The following is a 26,237-nucleotide window of genomic DNA, read 5'->3' on the forward strand; positions in this document are numbered from 1 at the left end:
TAAGAGAAGACAAAGAAGTCTGAAACGATACTCAGAAAGTTCCACTGGCCTGATAGGATCTCTTGCCCATTGGTACACACTGGCCAAAGTAGTGAAGCATCCAGAAAGTTACACCTTAGAGTTTGAAAAACCAAAGAGTGATAGCATCACTCATTCTTTTAAATCAGGAATTTTTTTCATTCCTTAATCCCTAAAATATAACTTCTTCACTAATACAGGAGTTTCAGGAACCCTGACCCCAAACTATAGGCAAAACGTTGTGTGTTTGTAGATGTGCATTTTTCTAGGGCGAGGGTCTACAGCTTTCCTGAAATTCTCAGCAGAGCTGTGATTTAAAAACAAACACTGCTTAAAACTAGTTGTCTGACCTCTCTCACATTCCCAAGGAATGCATGTTTGATGGTGAGGCTGGGTGTTGGTGACTATTGGCCTCGGCTGGAATGTTCTCAAAACCAGCTTTATTCAACAAAGCACAGTGGGGTGCCTGTGGAGTGTGAACGCAGAAAGCAGGCTTTCTGAATTCTAGGGGAGAACCGTTTCTCGTCTGTAAGCTTATTCACCATCAAACTGGAAAAGTAACACCAAGAATAGTGTCTTAAAAGTTATTCTTTTTAAAATTGTATGGAAGGCAGAGGTTTGGCCTGGACTAAGTCTTTGTTCTGTACTCTGTGAACCTGAGCACCTCATCCCAATTTCCCCATTGCCTGGTGTCTTTTCCAGGAATGGCTGTTGTAATTGTTCACAGCACCCACGACATAGAGGGGCTGTGAGAGACAATCAACAGGGCGTTGGTTAATCCTGAACTCTTCAGGGAAAACATAAATGTTCATTGAAACAGAAGAGTGACCTAGAAAAACCCACTTGCAGAAGAGCTGTCTGCCAGTCACACTGATGTCCTCCCTTCATGTTCCCGGGGCCATGAAGAGGGGAGTGGAGGAGAGGGTCACCGTGCCGAGCACAGCTGGAGCCTGTGAATGCTCGCACTTGTCTACAACGTGAAACAGAAACAGCAGCACCTACTAATCTAATCTAGTTAGTCAGACAGTAAACATTGACAAAGTGTCTAGGCAACAGCTGGTCCAAACACATTCACATTTAGCTTAAAGGATGGAGATGAGAGAAGTTGGGGTGTTACTGTTGAATTGGAGGTGCCCAGCCTCCCTGAAGTTCAATGATCATATGGACGTGCCGACAGTAATTGCCTGCTGTCACTGTCATTTATGCTGAGATATTTTATTCTGTATGAGCATAAGCACTTTAGTTGTTGGTTCTAGGAGAAGGGGTAGCAGCAAACTCAGGTACCCTACTATTAGAGATCAGGTGTGGCATTTGGGTCGGCACAGAGAGAACCCCAAAATGTGTTAAAAACTCTGATGTGCAGGTATGACTCTCCCAACCGGAGGGAGCTCCCGTGAACCCATTGAAGCAATGTTTAAAGTATCACAGCTCCAGTACTTTTCTCTCCCCAGCCACTGTTGGATCAGCCAGGTCACTGCATGAATATTTTCAGAGATCTGATGATAGGGTCAAGGCAGCATATCCAATTTCTCAATTTATACCCACTTCCTTTTAGTATATGTTGACACATAGCCATTTTCTTGAGATTTTGTAAGGTCTTAACTGGTCTCGTCTCTTACAGAGTATAATAAAGAGTGTGCTGTTCCTTTATTATCCCTTGGCACAGTAAATTCTCCTGTTTTAAGCTGTTTTCAAAAATATTTTGAAAACCACTAAACATATGCCTTAAACCGACAAATGACAGATATTTTGCTGGAGCAAATTAACTGCCAGAGAAAAGAGCCTAAGGAAATTTTGGGCTGAGCAGAAGGAAAAAATTGAAATATATAAAGCTAAAAATAGAAAATAACCTAGTCTGTCTTGCCGGTAGTGATACTAAATTGCAGTGTAGAGAGGCAGTGTATTTGAATATATATGTGTGTGTGTGTGTATATATATATATATATATATATCAAAAACATATGTGTGTGTGTGTATCTAAAATTCAAGGTATATGGGGGGGATGGTGGGAGATATACTTCAGTATCAACAACATCCTGCAGGCCTCTCGCCTTTTGAGATGGACCACATTCTGTCTACGGAATGTGTATCTCTCTAAATAAATATACTTTTCACCTAAAAAAAAACAGAAACAAAAACATCCTGCATAATATATGTTTTTATTTGTAGACATTGGTTATTATCCCACTTGTATATATTATACTCTATGAGTACAGACATACACAAGCACGTATACATAAATTTTATCTATCTGGTATGTCCTCTTAGGTGTAAATATAACATACAATTGGTGGTTATAGGGTATTGTTTAAACAACTGAAGGAAGAGTCACCAAAATATTAATTTATTATATGCTGTTTATAGGATGCTTAAACAGAATGTCATCAAACTCCACAATGACCTTAAAAGGGTCACTACTATGGTGATTTAATTTGAGAGATGAAGAAAGTGAGGCACAGAGAGGTTAAGTAATTAGACCAGAGGTACACAGCTGGTACCTGGGCATAAGCCCAGGTGGTCTGACACTAACCAGGACATGGGCTGTTTCTGTGTGTGCATCCTGGTGTCCAGTGCTCCCCAGACAATGGCCCCATTACTCAGAGAGGACCATGAACATTAAGGGATCTGGAGGCTTCCAGTAGAGCGTGGGAGCGTGTCCCCTCCCCACCGCCGCCACACTGAGCTTCTTAGTAACTGCATCACTCATGTATTAGATTCCCTAGAGTGAGATTTCCAGATGTTTCTGGAAGAGATTCTACTCTCTATTCCCCTCAAGACTTACTGGTAGCAAGCAGGAGCATCCTGTAGGGAGAAAACTTAGCCTCTGCTCTCACCACCCTGGGGTCTGTTGCTGATCTGCTCTTACTGGAAAACCACTAGTGTTCTTCAGAGTGGATGGCCAGGACCATAAGAGCACAGAATAGAGGGAACAACCCTGGTCTCAGCTCTGCTACCCAGATATGTTACTAAGCTTTCCTGAGGCTGAGTTTTGTCATCAGTAAAATCAGGGGAGAAAGAGAACTCCTTTCTCGAGCAGCGGTCATTATTCACAGTGGCTCAGTGTATTCTGGTACCATATTCACTCTTGGTGGCCTTGTGAGGCAGATAATATCCATGTTAGCAGGTGAGGAACACAAGGTTTTAGGGGTAGATAACTGTCCTTGATCAAGGTGTGGCCCTTCTCTGTCCACAGGGGACACCCTCAGTAGATGATGTCTGAGCCTCCTTTCAGCTCTGCATGGAATGACTCTATAACTGAGTTTCACAATGAATATGGAATAGTGCAAAGGAAAGGCATTCCTTGAAGCTTGAAAAGGGTAGTTTTAGGATAAATACAAAAAACATTAATGTACATTTCATACAAGTTTATACCAAGCTTATAATTAAAGCTTATAATTTAAAATGTAGCATAGCTAAAATTTTGAGATATATTTAAGAATAGTTGAGAGAAAGCAAAGGGTGATTTCCCCTAACAGAAGTGAAGGACTACAAAACTTTGAGAAACAACCATCTTGTTCCACAAAGGATGCCCAGGAGCCACCTCTGATACAGATCTGTTGGCTTGGAGGAGCCTTTGTAGAGAACATTTTCAAGTTACAAGAAATTTAGAAACAGATTTTGAGAGATGTCAGCCAAATTTTTAAAAATTTCACTCATGTTCAAATGGCTTAAGCGATACAGGTGTAAATCAGAGATATCACATGGTTCCTTACTTTCTATGTGAAGCAAGCCATGCTATATTTTAATATAGCTTCTTGATAATGACTTGCTTATTTGCATCTGAAAAATTTTGCTTGATCTAAGAACTTAAATGAACTGGTATACCATTGGGATGGATAGGGTTTAAATGACAAGCTGGTTCATCTTATATATGTAATCAAAATTAATTCTTTCTTAAGATTCATTTTTTAAAACATTTTTAAAAACCTCCAAAGTGAGTTAAATTGTTGAAAAAAATCAAATTGAACTCTTTTTCAAAATATTTTGAAGTAATTAAATCATAGAATGTTGGAGCAGGAAAATATCCTGGTCAATTAGGACATTCAGTTCAATTCCATCCATTTACAAATGAGTCAAGTGAGGCCCAGAGATGCGAAGTGAACTGCCTCACATCACAGTTTGTTTGTAGCTGACCTTGAACTACTGGGGCCAGCTCAAGACTCTTTTCATCATACTTTGTTATTGTCCCTAAATAAAGCTAACCAAAGCCACAGTAGAGAGTCACAGAGGTTAGCTGAAGGACCCTGGGAGGTCAGTTCATCTTCCTCATTTTTACAGTTAAGACATCTATGACAGTCAGGATTAGAACCCAGTTCTACTGTCCCTCAAAATCAAACTTTCCCTACAATGCTCTCACTGAAAGAAGCAAGGTGCTACATCAGCACTTCCATTGTTTTTCATTGTTGGAAAAATCTGTATCAGTACAAATGGTTACCAATATAACTACTACTCTTATTTTTATTTTTCATAGCTGTCCCAATTAAATCAGAGTTGGCAGTTGAAATTTTGGAGAAAGGCCAGGTCCGGTTTTGGATGCAGGCTGAGAAGCTGTCTGGCAATGCCAAAGTCAACTACATATTTAACGACAAGGAAATTTTTGAAGGGCCGGTAGGTTTTACACTTTTTAGATTTCTAAGCATATCATTGTAGAATGTGCTGGGAAACCCCTATTAGAATGCAGATAAGTTGTTAATGAAAACCACTGGACATGGGGTGAGGGGGTTTAAATCATTTCACATGTGAAAAGTGTGGAAGAAAATATAGATTGATTATATCATATTATACAAAACTAGGATACTTTTGAGAATGAAAGAAGATGCTAGTAATAATTTTTCCAGGATAACAGTCATCAACCAAAACTGTCTCAGGCAAATCAGGAAGTTGGTCACCTATGAAAAAAACTGAAAGCAGAGGGCCCAGCACCCTTGCCTGAACACGGATACTCACATCATAGACTCCAGTGGCGTCTTAGTTCTTCATATGGAAGAATTGTTCTAATGGCTCAGAAAAAAATGTAAAAAAAAATCTTATTGCTTTTCTGATTAAAAATGCAATTCATCCTTATTGTAAAAAACTTTAAAGACTCAGAAAAGACAAACCACAAATTCTTACAACTTTTTGATATACATATTAATATATACTTTTGGTCTTTTTCTATACGTCTATGTGTGTATGTCAATTTGTGTATTATTTACATAGGTGATTATGTTGATCATATTTACTATTTCTTTGCTTTTAATGTAAACATAGTTTCTATAGATAGAGTTACAGCATCTGCACTTTATCTGTCCTCCCCAGACATCAGTAGAGCCAGCATCAGGCTTGTGCCTGGTGGTACTGAAGAACTTGGGTTTAGGGGCCCTGTCTCATACCTGTCTTCTCATGGGTGTAAATGGGAGACTAAAAAGATGGGGGAGAGGTGTGGTTTGTGGCCATGATTAACAACCTGTTCCCCTTTCATCAAAATGTGGTTTTTTTTTACTATTTGAGGATTCATTAGTTAGAGGGAGAATGAGTAACATGAGTAGCAGAAGAATACACAGTATATTACTTTTCAACTCATGTAGTAACTGTGTGCAGAGCAGGAACAAGTCACACATGGGTCCACTGTGGCCCCTCTCCTCCCTGTTTTCAAAATGTTCTCATCAACTGCGGTGATCACCATCTGGCCAGTGGAGAGGAAGGAAGAGCCCTGTTGGCATCACTGCCACCACAGCCGTTGAGGGAACACTCGTGCCCATGTGTGTAGAGGCATTCCCTTCCCCTTCATGTGTTCACACACGCTTGCATGTGGCGCATGCACACACACACAGAACTTGAAGAGCAGTTTATTGTCATTGCAATTGGCTCTAATCATACTATTTCACTGGGTGAAAATTACTTTCTTAGGTCAGGTTCCCTAGGAGAGTCTGAAATAGAGTTTCTCCTTCAAGTGGTTTATGGGGGTTACTCTCAGGGGTAGGAGTGAGGGACACAAGCCAAGGTATGGGGCAAGCTAATCAAAAACGGGGTCTCTGTTGAAGACTGGCTCCCTGCAGGGGAAACTCCAGGGCATGAATTGCACCACAGAGTTGATCCCAGACTTGAGCCTTCATTCTGTGACATTTTATAGGAAAACTTCATTAGTTCAAATCTGTTATGGAACTTGTGCTTGTAAGCCCAAGGACTAAGACTTATCTTTACACTGAAAAAAAAGTTGCTTAAGGGAGATGATAAAATAAGCACAGTCTAGCAGGGCAATTTCTGTTCATTAAGAGCAAATGGGCTTCCAATGCTTTAGAAGTATTGTAATCCACGTATTAATTCAGCAGATATTTATTAATTGGCTGCTATATTCCATGCATGTGCTACATGCCAGGGGTATAGCAATGATTGAGACAAACACTTCTCTCACGTTGCTTATAGTTGTTGCATTATTCTGTTAATTGAAAATAATGTAATCTGGAAAGAAAAATGGGAATCTAAAAACAACTTTTTGATAACATTTTGTGATTTGGGGTAACAAAAGTTTATCTTTAAAAAACTAAATGTCAGACTTTTAGTAATTAGTTCTGGTCAACGTCATATATTCCACATAATATTTTCCTTTTTCTGGGTACAAGATTTTGAAACTTTGCTCACTTAAAAAAATGTTAACAAGAAACTATTAAATTATGATACTTTGGAGTTTGTGTGTTTATTTTATATGGCTTATTGTCATCCTATCTATCTCACTTATTTCTCTCTTTTACTTTTCACATTGAAGAAATATAAGATGCATATTGACCGAAACACTGGTATAATTGAAATGTTTATGGAAAGGCTGCAGAATGAGGATGAGGGCACATATACTTTCCAGGTTCAAGATGGAAGAGCAACTGGCCATTCTACTCTTGTTCTCATTGGAGATGGTAAGGGTTCTGTGAAACATTATCTGGAAGATTTTGCTACTCCTTTCAATGCAAATACGCCATCGCACGAAAGTGACCATGTGGAAAGAAGTAAAAATTATTTCTTTATTAGATTCCAATGTTCAAAGTGCAACTTGCAATTAATACTTTCCATAGTATTTCATTTCATATAATTGAAAGTTAATTTAAAAGGACACCAAAATTACCACTGGCCCACAGGCAAGACTGCACTTAAATTATCTCATATATAAACAAGTATTTATTACTAAAATTCTCCAGTGAAGGATATTGCAATACAACCAAGACAGTATTATGTCTCAGAAACAAACTATGATACTATCTTATAATGTGCACCTACTTTAAATTACTTAAATGAAGAAGATAAATATGCAGGAGTAGAGCATGCCAAATCTAATGGATGATTATCCGTTAGAACTAGGTTGTATGACAGCTGTCATAAGCCAGTGTGGAAATCACCAAGATTTAAAATGTGGTATTTAATAAAGCAATGGAAAGCCTGGCCAGGTCTCTACATTTGCAATAGCCAAAACTATTTCACTATTTTCTGACTTCATGACCTTGAACAAGTTTCGTAACCTTTCTAAGCCTTTTTCTTTATCTATGAATACTGAAAACAAATAGTGTGGTCATTGTGTATGAGTGTTATAACAACGAATATAAATCACTTAGCACAGTGACTGGCATGTACATTTATACCACTCAACTCAATTTCATATTTCCTTGTTTTTCAATTTTCAGTTTATAAAAAGCTCCAGAAAGAAGCTGAATTCCAGCGTCAAGAATGTATCAGGAAACAAGGTAAACATAGGCCGTGAATAAAGAGAAAAGCTTCAATTTCTTGAACAAAATATTCCAAGATTATTTCCATAATAAATTAAATGAATATTATTGCTTATGTTAATAATGCCCTGGTTAATAAAAATAATTGAAAAAATATTTATTATTAAATATGTATCCATTTAAAATATTTAAAAACTAAATCTTGAATTTTTAAAATTTCACTTTAGCTGTAAATCACCTTAGAATTTAAGAATGAGCTTGGATTTTTGCATTCATGATTAATATTGCTGATTGCTGATATCGTTAAAATTTTATAGGTCCACATTTCGCTGAGTATTTGAGCTGGGAAGTGACTGGTGAATGTAATGTACTATTGAAATGCAAGGTAAGAAGTAGATAAATTTCTAATAATTTGATACAAGGGAAATAAAGATAAAATAGAATGTGAGAAGAAAAGGAAGATCAACTTTTTATCTCCTCCATTTGCACCAAAATGATAAGTGACGTGCCTTTACTGTTGAATGTTACTGTTGGTTGGTAAGAAATATTTAAAATAAAACAACATAAAAATATGGGAAGTCAAGATGATAGTTTTTATTCATTACTCATGCCCTAGTTAATAAGGACAGACTCTCCTTTTTTTTTTATTAAGACCACTTTTTTTAGAGCAGTTTTATGTTCACAGCAAAATTGAAGGGAAGGTGCAGAGATTTCCCATACACCCCTGTCCCTATATACACATAGCCTCGCTCATTATCAACATTCCCACCAAAGTGGTACATTTGTTACAGTTGATGAACCTACATGGACACATCATTACCTAAAATCCATAGTTTACATTAGGGTGCACTCTTGGAGTTGTACATTCCATGAGTTTGGACAAACGTGTAAAAACATGTACCCATCCTTATAGTATCATGCAGAGCATTTTCACTGCCCTGAAAAGCCTCTGTGCTCTGCCTGCTCGTCCCTCACTAACCACACCCACCAACTCTTTTTCAATTATTAATCTCAGAAGAATCTCACATCATCTTCGTTGCATTCTAAGTGGTAGATCTATTCCAGAATCATTCCAGCCACACCGTGTTTCTATGGAAGTTTGGCAATTTTTTAAATCTAAATTGTGTGACTGGCACAACAGTACCTTCGAGTCTTGGGCAGCTCTGCTGCTGGTTCTGAAACCCCTGTGCTCCCTTGAGGGGAGAGCTTTGGTAAAGCGTTTGCAGCTCACAACCAATTATCTTATTAGGCCTTTGAAACATTTAGGAAAAAAAAGTTCCACATCACATTCTAAATTATCATGTACCTGAGTGTGTGGTGTTCAGCTGCACGAGTCATCAAACGTTTTTGGATAAGAACTGCTGGATGAGGTTGGAGTGTGAAGGTTGTGATGGTGGACAGTGACTCCAAAGCAGATGCACAGATTTGGCGTTTCGCACGTAGTTGTCATTATAAAAGCCAGAACGCAAATACTCCAGTCTCTGCTAGATCTGATAAATTCAAAGAAACAGCGGTCTACCAGAAATGTATAGGATTTAAGCCTCTTAGAAAATGGCAGAGCTTCTTGAAAAACACTTTCTCAGGCAGCAGCTAAAATCGCAGCACCTCTCTCTCCTCCTGACTGTCCACGGCTGCGTGCCCCTACTTACTTTTTCCTTACACTGCCTACCCCAGAAACCATCCCTTCCTCAGGGGCCCCCACGTCCGTGTGTCCTTCTTTCTGTGCTTCCTATTGCACTAGGCTTCTGGGAAGTGAGCTCTGCAGCCCTATTTTGATGGTTTTCCTCAAGAGAATCAGCCCCTTACCCAGATCCTGACCAACCACGGGAGCCTAGAAGTAGGTTCTGAATATTCATTCGTTATGTACTCATGACTTCTAATGGCCTTCTTCTTTCAGCTTCTCTGACACAATCCTTTTTCAAGGCCCAACTCAGTCATCTCCTCTGTACGGCCTCCCCCTTCTCAGTCTGGGTAAAATGAACCTTCCTCTGTCCTCCCACAGTTCTTTGTTTCATTATTATAGCAATTTATGTACATTTAGCAAATTACATATTGCATTAGAGTTAATGGAGTATATGCAGCCAAACATTCAGACTCTGAGACTACTATGGGCCCCACTTGGAACTAGTCTACTCAAAAGAATATGGGCAAGAACCCCAGCTTGCCTACAAGGCCATGCTGGGCACTCCTGTCCTGCAGGAGTCCACATCAGGAATCACTCCCTTCACCACCCACAGGTGACAGCTCAGGTGCAAGGAGACAAGATTCACTTTGGGCAGGTGCAGGAAATGCCATGGCTTTAAAAAAATCCCTCATGCCCCAAAGGGCCAATACCTCTTGTAACAACACCCCAAGCAGAGCTTCCAGGGTCCCTGCAGGGACCATGTCCAAATAACAAGAGTATATTCAGGGAAGCCCAAAGCCACGGAGTCCACTTCCAGTCCCACCCAGTCCAGTGGTAGCTTTCCCATCTGTGGGGCATGTTTATCATAAGCAATGTTGCCTAGTAACACAGTTACAACCCGGGAACCAGTTTACAGGATTATAAAGAACGTTTGTGTGTTCTGGTTTCACTGCAGTTACCAGTGTTGGTTCTTATGTTAAAGTATTAGCTGAGATTTTTTTTTTCTTTTTTGAAACTTACATTTCCTTGTCTTCAATGAGATCAAACATTTTCTTCATCTGTTCTGTAATTATATTTCCTCTTTGGGAAATCATACATACATTTGTCCGATTATGTAGTGGGGTCTTTGAGATTGTTTTCCTGATTTGTATGAAGTCTTTACTTTTTCATATAATTTTAATTACACAAGAAATACATGAATATACTCTTCTTCATAGAAAGTTCAAGCATTGTAGATAAAGCTTAAAATCCCTTTAATCGTATGAAGTCATTTTGCCCATTTGAAATTTATGATACGATGTGTGGATATTGGATCCAAATGAGTTTCCTAAAAATTGCTAAGCAATTAATTTATTAAACCATACCTGATGGATGCTAACTGAACTCACTGTGTTAATCATTTCACAGTATATGCATATATCAAATAATTATGTTGTATACCCTAAACTTATACAATATTATATCAATTATATCTCAAAAAAACTGGAAAATTTTTTAATTAAATAATTTTAAACATATTTCCTTTCCACATTTATTTACAAAGCTTCATTTACCCTTTTAAAAATATTTAGCCATAGATTGGGGCTTACACATTCTGATACTTTTTTTTTTTTTTTTTTGTGGTACGCGGGCCTCTCACTGTTGTGGCCTCTCCCGTTGCGGAGCACAGGCTCCGGACGCGCAGGCTCAGCGGCCATGGCTCACAGGCCCAGCCGCTCCATGGCATGTAGGATCTTCCTGGACTGGGGCACGAACCCGTGTCCCCTGCATCAGCAGGCGGACTCTCAACCACTGCGCCACCAGGGAAGCCCTCTGATACTTTGATAAAGTCATTTGTTTTTGTGACACAGACTATATTTTAATCTGATGGGATTTATCTTCCTTTGGTTTTCAAATTTTTATTTTTACTTAAGTCTGTATGTTAGTATGTATGTTTCTATGTTTTCTTGTCCACCAGGTGATTTTAAAGACAAATTTTTTTCTGCTGGAAATAAAGATGCTATTGATTTAGGTTTATTCTTTTGTATCCATTTTATTTTAAACTCTTTATCAGTTAAAATAGCTTTCAATTGATTCCTCTAGAAATCTATGCTTTTTCTTATATCCAATGCTACATTGAGAATTATTTAGTTTCATAAGAGTAGCATTCCCTTATTTTGAGAAGTATAACTACAGTTTTTCTTCTAGGTGGCAAATATTAAGAAGGAGACTCATATTGTGTGGTATAAAGATGAAAGGGAGATATCAGTGGATGAAAAGCATGACTTTAAGGATGGTATATGTACCCTCCTTATAACAGAGGTAGGTGACTATAAATATAAAATGTAATGTATTAGTTCTGTACCCTACATTCTTCCAAAATACAAAGACTAGATTATGTGTTCCTTTGCCCCGGGCAAAGATCCCTGCCCTGATGTCACCCAAAAAGCAAGCTGTAAGGACACAAAGGCTTCTCTCACCTTGTGATATGCAAGGATTTGTCAGATATCCAAACAATGTTGGCTGGACACCACAATTCTTGCCTCTCTGAGCTAGTTTTTTTCATAGATGGGTGAGTGGCAGGACAGTTAAGTGGATCCTTCTTTGTTTGGTCTTAAGCCTCATGATAACTTGTTCCCTAAAGGTACAGAGACGATCATAGTATTCACTTAATTATAGATTTTTATCTACTTTCTGTCTAAAAGAGCATGCCTTTCAAATACATGTGCTCATTAGTTTTTAATATGAAGGCAGAGTAAAAGATAAGGACTTTAAGCTTCAAATCAATTGTAGCCTTAGACGGTGAAAACTCAGGACTGCTAGCTGGTCAGGTTATGATGGATAGTTCACCTGCGAAATGTTCATTGCTCACATGGCTAGATGCTTGTTCAGTGTGTTTTGATGGCAGTTCTATAAATCTCAGGGCCTGAAAAATGCAAACACCATAGTCTGAGGCTACAATAAGTTGTAATGTGGTATATCTATTCCCCCCTTAGTTTTCAAAGAAAGATGCTGGGATTTATGAAGTTATCCTGAAAGACGACAGAGGAAAAGATAAGAGCAGATTGAAGCTTGTGGATGAAGGTCAGTCCACCCACTGCTGCGGTCCATTCTGTGTGTTCTGTATACAGGTGACCAGAATTCTGAGTGAGGCTGAGCTGAATGGTTGAAGTCATGCTGATCTTTTGCCCACAGATTTTGTTTTAATTGCCATTCCAGCTGAGTGAACTACTGTTTTATTAAAAAATGCTTCACTTTTAGTCTTCCTTGAAATCAGAAGTATAGTTTTGATCCGAAATTATAGTCCACAATCCACGAGAGGTCTGTTTTCAATGTAAATCATCATTTTTATTTCAACCCTATGAAAAATGTTCCAGGATCAAAACTACCATGAAAGCATATCTCAAAAGAGTCCACTCTCTAAAAGGTGGCAAGAAAGATTGTATATGAAACTCGAAGCCTCTCAGGTAATAGCAGAGCAAGAAAGCAACTTCCAATTTCCAGAGACTACTGAGGATAATTATATCATGATAACGAAAACCTACATGGGATGCCCACATTTCCAGTTTTGTTCCTGAACAAGATCTTTAACAACGTTGCTAACGAACAGCAGAAGTATGCCTTTGATTTCCCTTCCTACTCCTGGTGGAGGCAGGACTAAATGTGTTTATTGGCTGAGAAATACCAGGGGACCTAGATGGTTATTCATCATGAATTGATGACACAGATAAGAACACTTCCTCTAATGTAAATGAAGCCTTCCTGGGACTTAGGAAGATGAGAATCCTAAAACCAAGAAGCTTCCTGGAAATCTTATTGTGGCTCTCTCTCTAGGATGTAAACATGGTGACAGTTACAAAGAATTCAAGGGAGCAAAAATACCAAAATAAGAGCAGGAATCTTTTGAAACTTGATAAAAATTAAGTTCTTTGTTACCAATTGGTCAATAAATTCACCTTGTGACAGGATGTTGTTGATAGCAAGTGTGACTAACAGTTTGAGATTTGACTTGACATTGAGCATTTTTATGCTAAAACTTTGTTTGTGAATCTCTATCCACAGCCTTTAAAGAACTGATGGCTGAAGTATGTAAAACAATAGGTAAGTTCTCACAGGGCAATGCTGCATTATTCTCCAGGATGGGCTTACAGGTGTTTGAAATAATGTGTTTTCTTCCTGCAGCTTTGTCTGCAACAGACCTGAAGGTCCAGAGCACAGTTGAGGGCATCCGGCTGTACTCTTCTGTTACTTACTACGTGGATGATCTGAAAGTTAACTGGTCCCACAAGTAAGTAAATAACAACGTAAATGCTGTGTAGAAATTATTTCTCCACTCAGGGGAAAGACTGGGAAAAACAACAACCCTCTGTTCCTCTCAGGTAAGGCGTCTTGTTACTTCTCGGGTCTGATGTTGATGAGTGTAGGACAGAAGCACCAGGCCATCCCTTTAGTGGGAGGTTAGCACTCTCCCTCAGCACATCGTACATGGTGAGGCCGGCGATGGCTTAAAGCCTCTGTCTTTGTGATCTGGGATGTATCATAATTCGTAGACGCCTCAGTAACGTGACCTCCGCCTCCATACAGTCATGCTTTGCCAGATTCATTTTTTTAAAAATTATTTATTTATTTATTTATTTTTGCTGTGTTGGGTCTTCGTTTCTGTGCGAGGGCTTTCTCTAGTTGTGGCAAGCGGGGGCCACTCTTCATCGCGGTGCGCAGGCCTCTCACTATCACGGCCTCTCCTGTTGCGGAGCACAGGCTCCAGACGTGCAGGCTCAGTAATTGTGGCTCACGGGCCCAGCCGCTCTGCAGCATGTGGGATCTTCCCAGACCAGGGCTCGAACCCGTGTCCCCTGCATTGGCAGGCACATTCTCAACCACTGCGCCACAGGGAAGCCCTGCCAGATTCTTATTCCATCTTTCTACACACTCCTAAACCACGCTGTGCTCTGGAACAAAACTGAGGCAGCATTGCACCAGATTTCCTGTTGTATGAATTAATGGCCAATGACCCAATAAGCCTGATCTAGAGCAGTGCCCGAGTTTATCATCGTTGTTGTTCATAGCAGTTGGCATAGTGGGTATTAGTATGTTTCCTTGGAAGGCTTTGGAGACCTCAAGATGACTTTGGGAATGTGTATTTGAACTGGATTGAGCCTGAAGATCTGTTCTAATCCCAGGCTTCCTTTGCACAGTTATAGAGGGATTTCACTCAAGTTTTCCTTGGGGATTCCAAGAGCTAAAATAGGTTTCTTAGTCAAACCAGGTCTCCCACTTACACCATCATCAAGGTCCTTGATCTCTGTGCTTCCTTGAAATTTCCTGAGCTGAAAGAGGACAGCAGGCTGCCAAAGAAATCTGGTGGGGCACATATAACTTTAGTCCACTCTTGGGATGCAGCAGATGCGAATCCCCAAAGTCCTTATGAGCCTCACTGAGGAGAAGGTCACCGTGGCATCCCTGGGAGGATACGGACAACAATGTTTATTTAGATCTTCCCTTCAGTGGACATTTATAATACGCTGGGCACTGCTCCAAGCCCTTTAGATGTGTGAATTCATTTAATATTCAAACTCTACGAGGTAGGTTCTTCTCACTTTAGTGACTAGGAAGCTTAGACCCAGGGAGGTGACTTGCCTGAGGTCACACAGCTATGTGACAGGTGGAGGGCTGAGCCCAAGCAGCCTGGCTCCAGAGCCCCCGCCCCATCACGGCACTACCCCTGGGTTCAAGTTGCACTAAAAGTCTAGACTGAACATTTAAGCAGAGCTGGGTCCCACAAAACAGTCATTTGTGTTTTCTCTAAAATGACTTCATTGTTTTAGAATAGTATTTTATTACGTTTATTATCATTACTATTAATTTCCTGAGTTCTTTTTAAAAAAAATGAGAACAAGTGAAATTCCACTTTGAATGCTTGGAGTTTCATTCCTTTGTTCTATTTCTTTCAGAATACATTTTAGGAAAGTAATTATAAGTTAAAATAGATCAAATTCTAGGAAATTCCTCCGTGACATCTAGGACATTCTAATATATCCCTCTGAAGACTGAGACGATAAATTAATTGAATCATCAATCAAAAGGCTTTTACATCATCTCTAAAAGAATACATGTTCAAAAAAATTAGAACATTGGGTTTTGAGGAAACTTCTACCAGAATAGCAAGACATAAACTTTGTTTGGTCTAGTCAGCTAAATGAGTGTTTTGTGTGCACACACATGTGTGCCTGTAAAGGGTTCAGGAACCAAGGACTGGTTGTCTTCCCTGTCTTTATATAAGTATGTGGTGTGATGAGGAAAAAATTATTTATTTTTGCTGTGTTGGGTCTTCGTTTCTGTGCGAGGGCTTTCTCTAGTTGTGGCAAGCGGGGGCCACTCTTCATCGCGGTGCGCAGGCCTCTCACTATCACGGCCTCTCCTGTTGCGGAGCACAGGCTCCAGACGTGCAGGCTCAGTAATTGTGGCTCACGGGCCCAGCCGCTCTGCAGCATGTGGGATCTTCCCAGACCAGGGCTCGAACCCGTGTCCCCTGCATTGGCAGGCACATTCTCAACCACTGCGCCACAGGGAAGCCCTGCCAGATTCTTATTCCATCTTTCTACACACTCCTAAACCACGCTGTGCTCTGGAACAAAACTGAGGCAGCATTGCACCAGATTTCCTGTTGTATGAATTAATGGCCAATGACCCAATAAGCCTGATCTAGAGCAGTGCCCGAGTTTATCATCGTTGTTGTTCATAGCAGTTGGCATAGTGGGTATTAGTATGTTTCCTTGGAAGGCTTTGGAGACCTCAAGATGACTTTGGGAATGTGTATTTGAACTGGATTGAGCCTGAAGATCTGTTCTAATCCCAGGCTTCCTTTGCACAGTTATAGAGGGATTTCACTCAAGTTTTCCTTGGGGATTCCAAGAGCTAAAATAGGTTTCTTAGTCAAACCAGGTCTCCCACTTACACCATCATCAAGGTCCTTGATCTCTGTGCTTCCTTGAAATTTCCTGAGCTGAAAGAGGACAGCAGGCTGCCAAAGAAATCTGGTGGGGCACATATAACTTTAGTCCACTCTTGGGATGCAGCAGATGCTAATTCCCAAAGTCCTTATGAGCCTCACTGAGGAGAAGGTCACCGTGGCATCCCTGGGAGGATACGGACAACAATGTTTATTTAGATCTTCCCTTCAGTGGACATTTATAATACGCTGGGCACTGCTCCAAGCCCTTTAGATGTGTGAATTCATTTAATATTCAAACTCTACGAGGTAGGTTCTTCTCACTTTAGTGACTAGGAAGCTTAGACCCAGGGAGGTGACTTGCCTGAGGTCACACAGCTATGTGACAGGTGGAGGGCTGAGCCCAAGCAGCCTGGCTCCAGAGCCCCCGCCCCATCACGGCACTACCCCTGGGTTCAAGTTGCACTAAAAGTCTAGACTGAACATTTAAGCAGAGCTGGGTCCCACAAAACAGTCATTTGTGTTTTCTCTAAAATGACTTCATTGTTTTAGAATAGTATTTTATTACGTTTATTATCATTACTATTAATTTCCTGAGTTCTTTTTAAAAAAAATGAGAACAAGTGAAATTCCACTTTGAATGCTTGGAGTTTCATTCCTTTGTTCTATTTCTTTCAGAATACATTTTAGGAAAGTAATTATAAGTTAAAATAGATCAAATTCTAGGAAATTCCTCCGTGACATCTAGGACATTCTAATATATCCCTCTGAAGACTGAGACGATAAATTAATTGAATCATCAATCAAAAGGCTTTTACATCATCTCTAAAAGAATACATGTTCAAAAAAATTAGAACATTGGGTTTTGAGGAAACTTCTACCAGAATAGCAAGACATAAACTTTGTTTGGTCTAGTCAGCTAAATGAGTGTTTTGTGTGCACACACATGTGTGCCTGTAAAGGGTTCAGGAACCAAGGACTGGTTGTCTTCCCTGTCTTTATATAAGTATGTGGTGTGATGAGGAAAAAAACCTTGAAATGGGTTTGGAGCTTGGCTTTGCTCCTGTCTTCCCTTGAATCTTAGACAAGTCATCTAATTTTCTGAATCCCAGGTTTCTCTCATATAAAATAGGAGCAATAATACCTGTTCTAGCTCATAACACTGATGGACCCAATGAGAGAATGAATGGCATTTTGTAAACCATGAAGTGCTTTACAAACTTAAGGTCCTATTATGCATATTAGCTAGAGATTAAAGAACTCAGACAGACTTACCATTAGCAAAGCTGAGATCTGTCTTTCTAACTCTCTAAGACATATACTATATTGCTCAGGCTAACGTCTATGTGTACAGATGGGTTCCTTTACCCTACATTTTATGGCATTTTAATTTTAATATCTTTTAAATAATGTAGTATATAAGAAAAATGCTGAATATTTATTTGAAGTCTGAAATTTTTTTGGTGGAGATTTTTTGGTTTTTATTTTTTTAAGTTCATTTTGTTTATTACAACCACAAACATAATACATGTTTTAGAAAATATATTTAATATCATATTACAAATTAGAAAGAGTTTATACTATGGTATCATCCATGGTTTTCCTAGCCATAGTATGAACATTTTGGGGTACTTCCTTCTGGTCTTTTCTCTATGCATAATTGTTACCATAATAAAGTAGTTTTGTATACTGCTTTTTTTTCTTACTTCCTCATGTTTACAGACTCTTCATAGAGTTTATTTTAACATCATTGAGAGTACACTACCTTTGCCTTCATCTTACTTCATCTGTAACAGTAGCATTTCTAGACCGTCAGATGAAAGGGTTCTATTTGCTTTTATTCTCTTGTAAAGAATAAAATGCATGGGTATGCTCGTGCCCTACTATAGAATATGGGGAAACTCACATCCAGGGTCAGAGAAAGTGCCTCATTCATTCTGACAGCAACTCTGCTTTTCATTTATTCTTGGCCTTACTACTGAGTGCACATTTATGTTTGTTTTAAATAGCTTTGTAACCATGTGTGTCAATAGATGTCAGCCACAGATGAACCTCTTTAGGTCTGTTTTTAACTAGCCTGTAAAATCCCATTTATAGCCATGGACCATCTGCATGAAATATGCAGTAATATAATATGGACTTTGGCCTTCTCACTTTAAAGATTCCCTTAGTCCTACAAATAAACCTGAGCGGAAACAAAGATAATTAATACCCCTGAGAAGTACTGGTGCTACAATCTGGGCCCCAGACTGCTGTTGGGAGTGAAATGTGCAGACTGCCAGACCCCCACCCCAGGCCTTGGAATCCATGCTCTGTGATTCAGGGCCCATAATTTCTCTGAAGCAGAAGAACATATGCCGATCCCATGTTATTTCAAAGTCTGTACAACTTTATGGTAAGACCTTCAGTAAGAAGAGACAAAGTAAAGGTAAGCTCTGGATGAAAGCCAACGATTAATGATGTTTTCTTTTGATGAAAACAGCGGGACTGCTATTAAGTACACAGACAGAGTTAAGAGTGGGGTCACCGGGGAGCAGATCTGGCTGCAGATCAACGAGCCCACTCCGAATGACAAAGGGAAATACGTGATGGAGCTCTTTGATGGTAAAACTGGACACCAGAAGACACTGGATCTTTCTGGACAAGGTAAACGGATATTCTGCAGGTTGGAACCTACTGTGGAGATGAGGGCATTTTAAAAAGAATGAAGTGTGATAAGAGGGCATTACGCTTGACTATTGGAAGATGATGGGAGATTTTAATAAAGCAGTTTAAATTCAGCCACGGTGGTAGAAGCAAAAATTCAATGAGTGGAGAATCAGTAAAAAGTAAAGTGGAGACAGTGAACGTGGAGAGAAAGCGCTGCTCTTCCAAGATGCTTACAGAGAAGGGCAGGTTGATTTACAATCAATTGAGCAAGAACAAACACTGAAAAAGGATCATTTTATGGTGACTGAAAAGCGAGCATGTTCATAGAGTCCAAGAAATCGGTTGATTTGGAAGGATTGGAGATGTGAATGACGGGGAATAATTGATGTCTCAGGGTTCTGAAGAACAGAAGGTTGGAGTTGCCGGGCAGAGGTGAACGCAATGGCTTTGGGAAGGAGCAGGGATACCTTTTCTTCAGAAACCAGAAGGGAGTAAATGTGAATAAGCAAAGATAAATATTGAGGGGAACAGAGGGAAGTTAGAAAAGTGGCCTCAGATTTCTCGGCCTTTTGGGAGAATGAGGGGCTCTGGAAAGAACAGGGACATGGAGAAGAAAGTAATGAGATGCAGAAGGCAGTTTTCCATCTAAGAACAGACAGGTAAGGTGATATGCAGCTTAATTAATTAGAATTTTAAAAGTTAAAAAATGTACAATCACAAATAAAAAGTTAAAAACCCTGTGCCATTTCTCCCTCTTCTGGTACTTTGCTCATCTTACTCTTTCCGAAAGAAAGAAGGAGTTTGTGTGAAGTTACCAAAGGAGACTGTGGGCTGACTTTTCCTCTACTGCTTCGTATATTATAATGCAATGACTCTTCATGTTTGCATCCTGAGAGTAGATTCACAACTTAGAGAGCAGCCTTTCAACCCTGCCCCAGGTTGTTTTGGGCTGCGTACCCCTCCCCTCACCCCCATCCACCCTTTATGACTGGAAAGGCTCCCTGAAGGATCTCTGTGGGGATGAGCAGCTCCCCAGGGACTCGGTCCCCCGGCCACACTGTGCCCAAGTCACACCCTGCAGAGATGGTGATGGGGAATTGCTTCTGCGATCCATCTGACACTTGGAGACACAATAGAAAAGGGAGACAAGAAGTGGGCAGATACATTCAAAACTTATTTAAAATTTGCTTTTACTCTCTGCTCACCAAAGCTCATTTAACTACCCTGCTCTCAAATCCCCCTTAAGCAAAAGGCCCTGGATTGTCTGACCAGCATTGCCACTGGCACCAAACACACTGGCTCAGCCGTCCCCATCTCCCTCTAGTGTGGCATGAACAGGAAAAGCAGCCCTAAGTAGCCTGCCTTAGCCCAGCTGGTCTAGAGGCTTTAAGCCTGGCTTTATGCTTATTTTTCCCTTCTGTAAAAAAGAAAGCAAACTAGCATTATGGACATATTTTCTAGACATAAAATGTTGTGATTCCCAGACCACAGAGGAGCTTAAAGACCAGGTGAGAGAAATTTAAAAATGAAGCTTTTGGCCTGAAGTCTTCCAAGTGCCTTACTCGCAGGCTTGGGAAAAAAAAAAAAAAAATTATCTTAGAGCTCCATAGCTCTCATTTCCTTGTCTCCCTGTCTTATTTTTCGTCTCCTGCACAGTGTAGAAGCATCGCTTCAGGCCAGCACTGGCCCGCACTGTGATCGTAGTAACTCCTCGTGCCCCTTTACCGCAAACGCACGGGCAGGACCACAGAACTGTCTGGCTAGGAGGCTGTGACATGCGGGATGATTTAATGAGAGAAAAGCTTTTCTGATGCTCAGGATGTTTAAGAGACAGCCAATCATCTTTTGAAGCAGACCTTTCTTCCCATTTCATCTTTGGCAGAGCAAATCTTTCCCTTCCTGTTTGGAGGGCTGAAGGCTTCTCACTGAATGGAGAGCTTCTGAAATCCACTATTTCATGCTTTCTGCCTAGAAAGTGTTTGCTTCTCTTGTTAAGCCCATCAAGTTGTAGAGGGACCGCTCGGGCGCAGCCTCATTCAAAACCAGCTGAACTTTGTCTGGACCGCTTACACTGCCCTCAGGTTGTGAGCTTTAATAGACCCCTGCCCCGTGTGTGGCCAGTGCTGGGTGAGAAAATTCTAACTTCTCTTTTTTGTCTCTTCAAGCATACAACGAAGCCTTTGATGAATTCCAGAGATTAAAGTAAGTCCCTCTTTCCCAGCGATGCCACGGTCACTCTTGTCTCTGACGCGTGCTGCTTCCCATCGGCTGCCAGGGGCTCTTTCGTCTGGGCAAGCGCAGTCTGAGCAGCATTTCCTGCTGCTTTGTTGAGCAGCAAAAACATGAAATGCAGTCGAGGTTGGCTACTTTGAAGTAACACTAAAACAAAATCCTTCTTTGTTCGTGTGTTTGTTTGTTTCTCTCAACCACAGACAAGCTGCCATCGTGGAGAAAAGTAAGTAAACCCCTTCGTGTTTATTCCTGGTGTGGTTTCAAAGTACAGCTTTTGTTTTTCTGTTATGACTGCAGATGTAGGAGAGTGAAAGCATTCTGTTTCCTTTTCTTTCATGTCTCCATATTTTAAATCTTAGGTGTTCTGCATGTGTTTTCATTTAGTCTCCTCAGTAAGAATGTCTGTGAAAAGATGGTCTCAGGTTACACTGTGAGAATGGCATCCAGCCTTGACTTGAAAGATCTCCGGGCTGCATATCACACAGTAGGATTTTAATCGCTTGCAGCAGGCGCCATGTGTCAGAAAAATGTATATATGTTAAAGAGAAGAAAAAATAGGAAACTTTGTAGGTTTGGTATCAGGTAAATCGCTATAGCTGGTCCCCCAGCAAGTAGTCCCATTTTCCTGAGGGGCCGAATAAGGCTGAGTGACCCTGACCCAGCAGTCAAGCCTGTGTCCCTAAAAATGTGCTGACTCCTGACCTCTCTCAACCATGCTTCACACAGAGATTTCTAGAACTCAGTCTACAGGATCCCGGGAGTCACAGACGAATCATCGTGATAATTCAGGTTCTTTCTCAATGTGGGAGCAGAACCTGAAAACTGTTGAGGGTTAAAGTTGTAGGGTTGGCCCTGAGCTGGGTGGAAGGGAACCAGGAGGAGGAGGAGTGAGTAGAGCTGTCCACCTGTCAGTGGCTCCCGGTCACTCAGAAGGGAACTTTTCACCTTTGACCTGCAAGGCCTTCCTCCCTCCTTCCCCCTCCTTCCTCCCTCCCGCTCCTGCCCAGGGCTTGTGAGGCCGAGGCCAGCACCAGATGCAATAGGAGAGTGTCAGAGCCAGAGCCAGACCTCGCCCGTTCTTGAACTCTCTTGTGGGCAAGGAGCCTGACCCTCCCTCTGGTTCATGAGCTCCTTCCAGAGGTCTCTGGACCACAGCAGCTTAGAGCCGGAAGAGACCTGAGAGCCCTTCTAACTCCATGTTTTTAAACATTTGCATAGAACACTTAATTCAAACAAAATCTTCCACAGAATCTTCCCAATATATACAATAGGTAAGAGCTGAATTATCTTCGGTGAAGTCAGGATGAATCCCATGGATGCCGTGGAGCAGAGTTTAGAAGCTTCATGTCCATGGGTTTAATGCAAGCCCCCCTCCCCACCGATGAGGAGACTGAGGTCCACACAGTGACATGATTCACCTAATACCACACAGCAGGTGGTGCAGGGGGCCAGGTGATGGGTTGGGCCCACAAGTGGTGTAAGGGCAACGGAGTCAGCAGGAGAAGGCAGTTAAGACTCATTCAAAGATTTGGCCTGACTTACTGGAGAAGGGATTGTATTGATAGAAATAAGGATGTAGAGTCACACATTCATTGAAGTAGGCTAAAAATGAGAGGGTGGTGGCTACTGCGTTAGTGTTGACTGAATGACAGAAAGGCGTCCTTCCCTGGGGCCGAGGCAGTCACACCCACAGCACAAGGCTTGCAGGGGGTGGGGGGCGGGTGTCAGCCCTGGATTTCAGCACCCTTCCCACCCCCTATCCCCTCAGCCATAGACAGGAGCTCTGCAGAGCATCTCAAGAACTCCCGGGAGATGAGGAAGGGGAACTCTCTAGGGAAGGCCCCAAGGAAAGCCCACATCTTCTCCAGCCTCCAGATCTTCCTGGCACACAGCCTCTGGTTATGTAACCTTTTCGAGTCAGAGAGAAGCCCATGAAAGAGGCCAAGATCTGCTCTGCCTCCAGGAGAGCCAGGGCTGAGAATAGCCAGGAAAGTTACAGAGCAGATCTCGATACAACAAAGTGACCTCAAGTTGATATTTCAGATACAGATAGAAGCACCCGTGTGTGAAGAAGATGAACATTCAGAATTACTGGATCATTTTCTTATTTTGCATATTGAAAGCAGGTATAAAATAACTGCAAGGAGAGGGAAACTAAACAGGAAAATGAGTCCCGCTGGGTGGCTTTGTGTGTGTGATTGCTGGCGCTCATCGTTTCAGTGATTAACCAGAAATGCCTGTGCTTGCAGATCGCGCCCGGGTAGTGGGAGGTCTCCCCGATGTGGTCACCATCCAGGAGGGCAAGGTAAGCATGGAGCACTCCTGTCCCCAATTCTTCCATGCTAGGAAGGGGTTCCAGTGCCCCAGACTTTGTTCCTTCTTTTAAGATGCATCCTACCATCTTCATCGTATGCCACGGCTGCTTACACCTGACTTCAGAATAGCCACATACAAGGTTCAAAATGCAGTCAGTTTTCCACTCATCTTAATGTTTTGTAGGTCAAGCATCAGGATGCATGTTTGTCTGATGTGGGTATATGTAGACCTCTTAGTCTCTTTCCAGAAGTGATTTCCCTTTAACATCAGGAGAAGCAGAAAATGTTCAGTCATAACTATGTGACGAACATAGTTGAAGAAGCAACCTCTCACACTAGTAGAAAATGGGCTGACCTATGAGATTCCTCACCTTTGGAGGGAAACGTGCTGCTCTGTGAATTTCTACAGGCCCCTTCTCAGCTGAAAACTGATTTATTTCCATTTGGTTTTAAACTGGTATTTCTTGGATCCATAAGAATCTCTGAAGAGCAGTGAACGTAATTTCTAACCTGGATTCACTTTCTTCATCCCTGTGTTTCATTAAAACAAATTTAATATGCCAGTCACAGGAGGAGGGGTGTTTGTAGTGGAACAACATCTTTTCCCACCTCCAAAGGGCAATAAAGACATGTAATGGGTGATTGGGACTCTGATGATGAACAGGGCACATCTAAGGCTTTAATGAGAGGTCAGTTCATCCAGCTATGTTTCTTCGTGCCTGGAAAATAGGACCACAGTTGACTTTAAGCTCAACTGCTGCAGGACTGCTTTTGTTTTGAAACTCTATTTTCCATTTTCTTCACCTAATGAGGTTCAAAATATTCAACTCACTGGGTGGTAGTGAGAATTAAGAGAGAGAATGTATGTGAAAGCATTCCGTGATCTATAACTCAAATATATAGTATAGGTAATAGTTTTCCTGGACACCTAAGGTGCATGGGAGTTTTGTTTAGTTTTGATAAAAGTTTTAATATGCATGAAATCACAGTTTCCCAGAACATATACGTGGTCTGCTTGGATAAGTTTAATGTCAATAGTTTGACTCATATTTTTCTTGCTGAAATGTGTTTGCAGAATAATTCAGTAAGAAGTGCTAATTAATCATGGGAAGAAAACAAATTTCTTAATATCTACCCAATTCTAAATGATACTCTTACAGAAGAGGTAACAAGCGATCATATAAGGTCCTTCTAGATAGAAGGCTGTCCTTTTCCCTGTATATGGTGAGCCCTAGCTCTTTTCCTTATAATTTCTGGACTTCAGTAAGAAAAAAAATGCAAGAATGGAATTTAAAATGTGAAGTAAATTTAACATCTTTGGTCATCAGGAAAATGCAAATTAAAACCACAATGAAATATCATGACACACCTATCAGAATTGCTAAAATAAAAAGACAGTGACAACAACAAATGCTGGTGAAGATGCAGAGAGACTGCATCAGTCCTACATTGCTGGTGGAAATGTAGACCAAAATTATACAGCTACTTGGGAAAACAGTGTGGCAATTTCTTAAAAAAATGAAATATACATTTACCATATGACCCAGCAATTGTACTCCTGGGCATTTATCTCAGAGAAATTAAAACTTACATTCACATAAAAATCTGTACACAAATGTTCAGAGCAGCTTTATTCATAATAGCCCCACACTGGAAACAGCCCAGATGACCCTTACAGGTATATACATACCATGGCACACTTCTCAGCAATAGAAAGGGACAAACTATTGATACCTGCAATAACTTGGATGAATCTGCAAGGAATTATGCTCAGTTTAAAAGGCACTCTCAAAACGTTACATTACTCTATGATGCTATTTATATAATGCTTTGGAAGTTATAAAGTTTTAGAAATGGAAAACAGATTAGTGGTTGCCAGGACTTAGGAACAGCTTGGGAGGGAGAAGTGGGCGTGGTTATAAAGGGACAGCAGGAGGGATCCTTGTGGGGATGGAAAGGTTCTGCATCTTGACTGAGGTTGTGGATACACGAACCTAGACAGGTGATAGAATTGAATAGAACTAAACACATACAAATACAAGAAAAATTGGGGAAATCTGTTATATCAATGTCAGTGTACTGGTTGTGATATTATACTGTAGTTTTGTAAAATGTTACTATTGGGGGAAACCGGGTAAAGAATATACAGAATCTATTATTTCTTATACTGTATATGAATCTATGATTATGTAAAAAATATTTCAACAAAAAAGTAAAGTAAAATTATAGGCCTAAACATTGATCTTTTAAAATAAGAGGGTTTCAGCACAGATGGTAATATAATAAAATATTAGGAACTAGGAATACATTCTGGCAGAGCACCTCTGCAACTGCAACAGCTCGAGTGGGTTTGGGGGGAGAAATAAAATGAAGAAGATGGGATATGAAAATGAGTCACATTATCTGAAGCAGCTGTTAGGATTCTGCTGCTGGGCCCGGTGACACAAACGAAATGCAAAAGGAAGCAGGTGGAGATCATGGCCACGAGGAGATTTCTCTACTGAAACAGAGTCCAAAATGCCACATTAGAGCAAAAAGGCATCTGTGTGTTTATGCGAACTGGAAGCAAATGCCTTTGTGGGGCTTTGATAATAAATGTTGCCAAAGCCAGAAAGCCAAGGCCCCAAAGAAACCTACTCGGGTGTGATTTCAAACTGTAGCTCACACAGGTGCACACAGCCCAGCCCGGGAGGTTTAGGTTTATCCTCCATCCGGTCAGGCCGGCCCCCAGAAGGACACTTCAAGTTGGATCGTTAATCTGATACATCTCCTCCCCTCTC

At 40.8% G+C, this 26,237-nt stretch overlaps 1 protein-coding gene across 3 annotated transcripts in view; it reads left to right on the forward strand.

The window, feature by feature from the left end:
* The window catches only part of MYOM1 (myomesin 1), a 155,043-nt gene that overhangs the window by 127,977 nt on the left and 829 nt on the right, over positions 1 to 26,237 (forward strand). For all 3 annotated transcript variants that reach the window (XM_028480285.2, XM_028480286.2, XM_007126750.4), the window contains 12 exons: positions 4,490 to 4,626; positions 6,764 to 6,908; positions 7,668 to 7,727; positions 8,027 to 8,094; positions 11,521 to 11,634; positions 12,309 to 12,396; positions 13,375 to 13,413; positions 13,495 to 13,600; positions 18,744 to 18,907; positions 21,076 to 21,112; positions 21,343 to 21,365; positions 23,392 to 23,447. In XM_028480285.2, coding sequence (XP_028336086.1) covers positions 4,490 to 4,626; positions 6,764 to 6,908; positions 7,668 to 7,727; positions 8,027 to 8,094; positions 11,521 to 11,634; positions 12,309 to 12,396; positions 13,375 to 13,413; positions 13,495 to 13,600; positions 18,744 to 18,907; positions 21,076 to 21,112; positions 21,343 to 21,365; positions 23,392 to 23,447 — 1,037 coding nt within the window. The remainder of the gene's footprint in view (positions 1 to 4,489; positions 4,627 to 6,763; positions 6,909 to 7,667; positions 7,728 to 8,026; positions 8,095 to 11,520; positions 11,635 to 12,308; positions 12,397 to 13,374; positions 13,414 to 13,494; positions 13,601 to 18,743; positions 18,908 to 21,075; positions 21,113 to 21,342; positions 21,366 to 23,391; positions 23,448 to 26,237) is intronic.

Source organism: Physeter macrocephalus, chromosome 19 (genome assembly GCF_002837175.3).
Source record: "Physeter macrocephalus isolate SW-GA chromosome 19, ASM283717v5, whole genome shotgun sequence".
NCBI lineage: Eukaryota > Metazoa > Chordata > Mammalia > Artiodactyla > Physeteridae > Physeter > Physeter macrocephalus.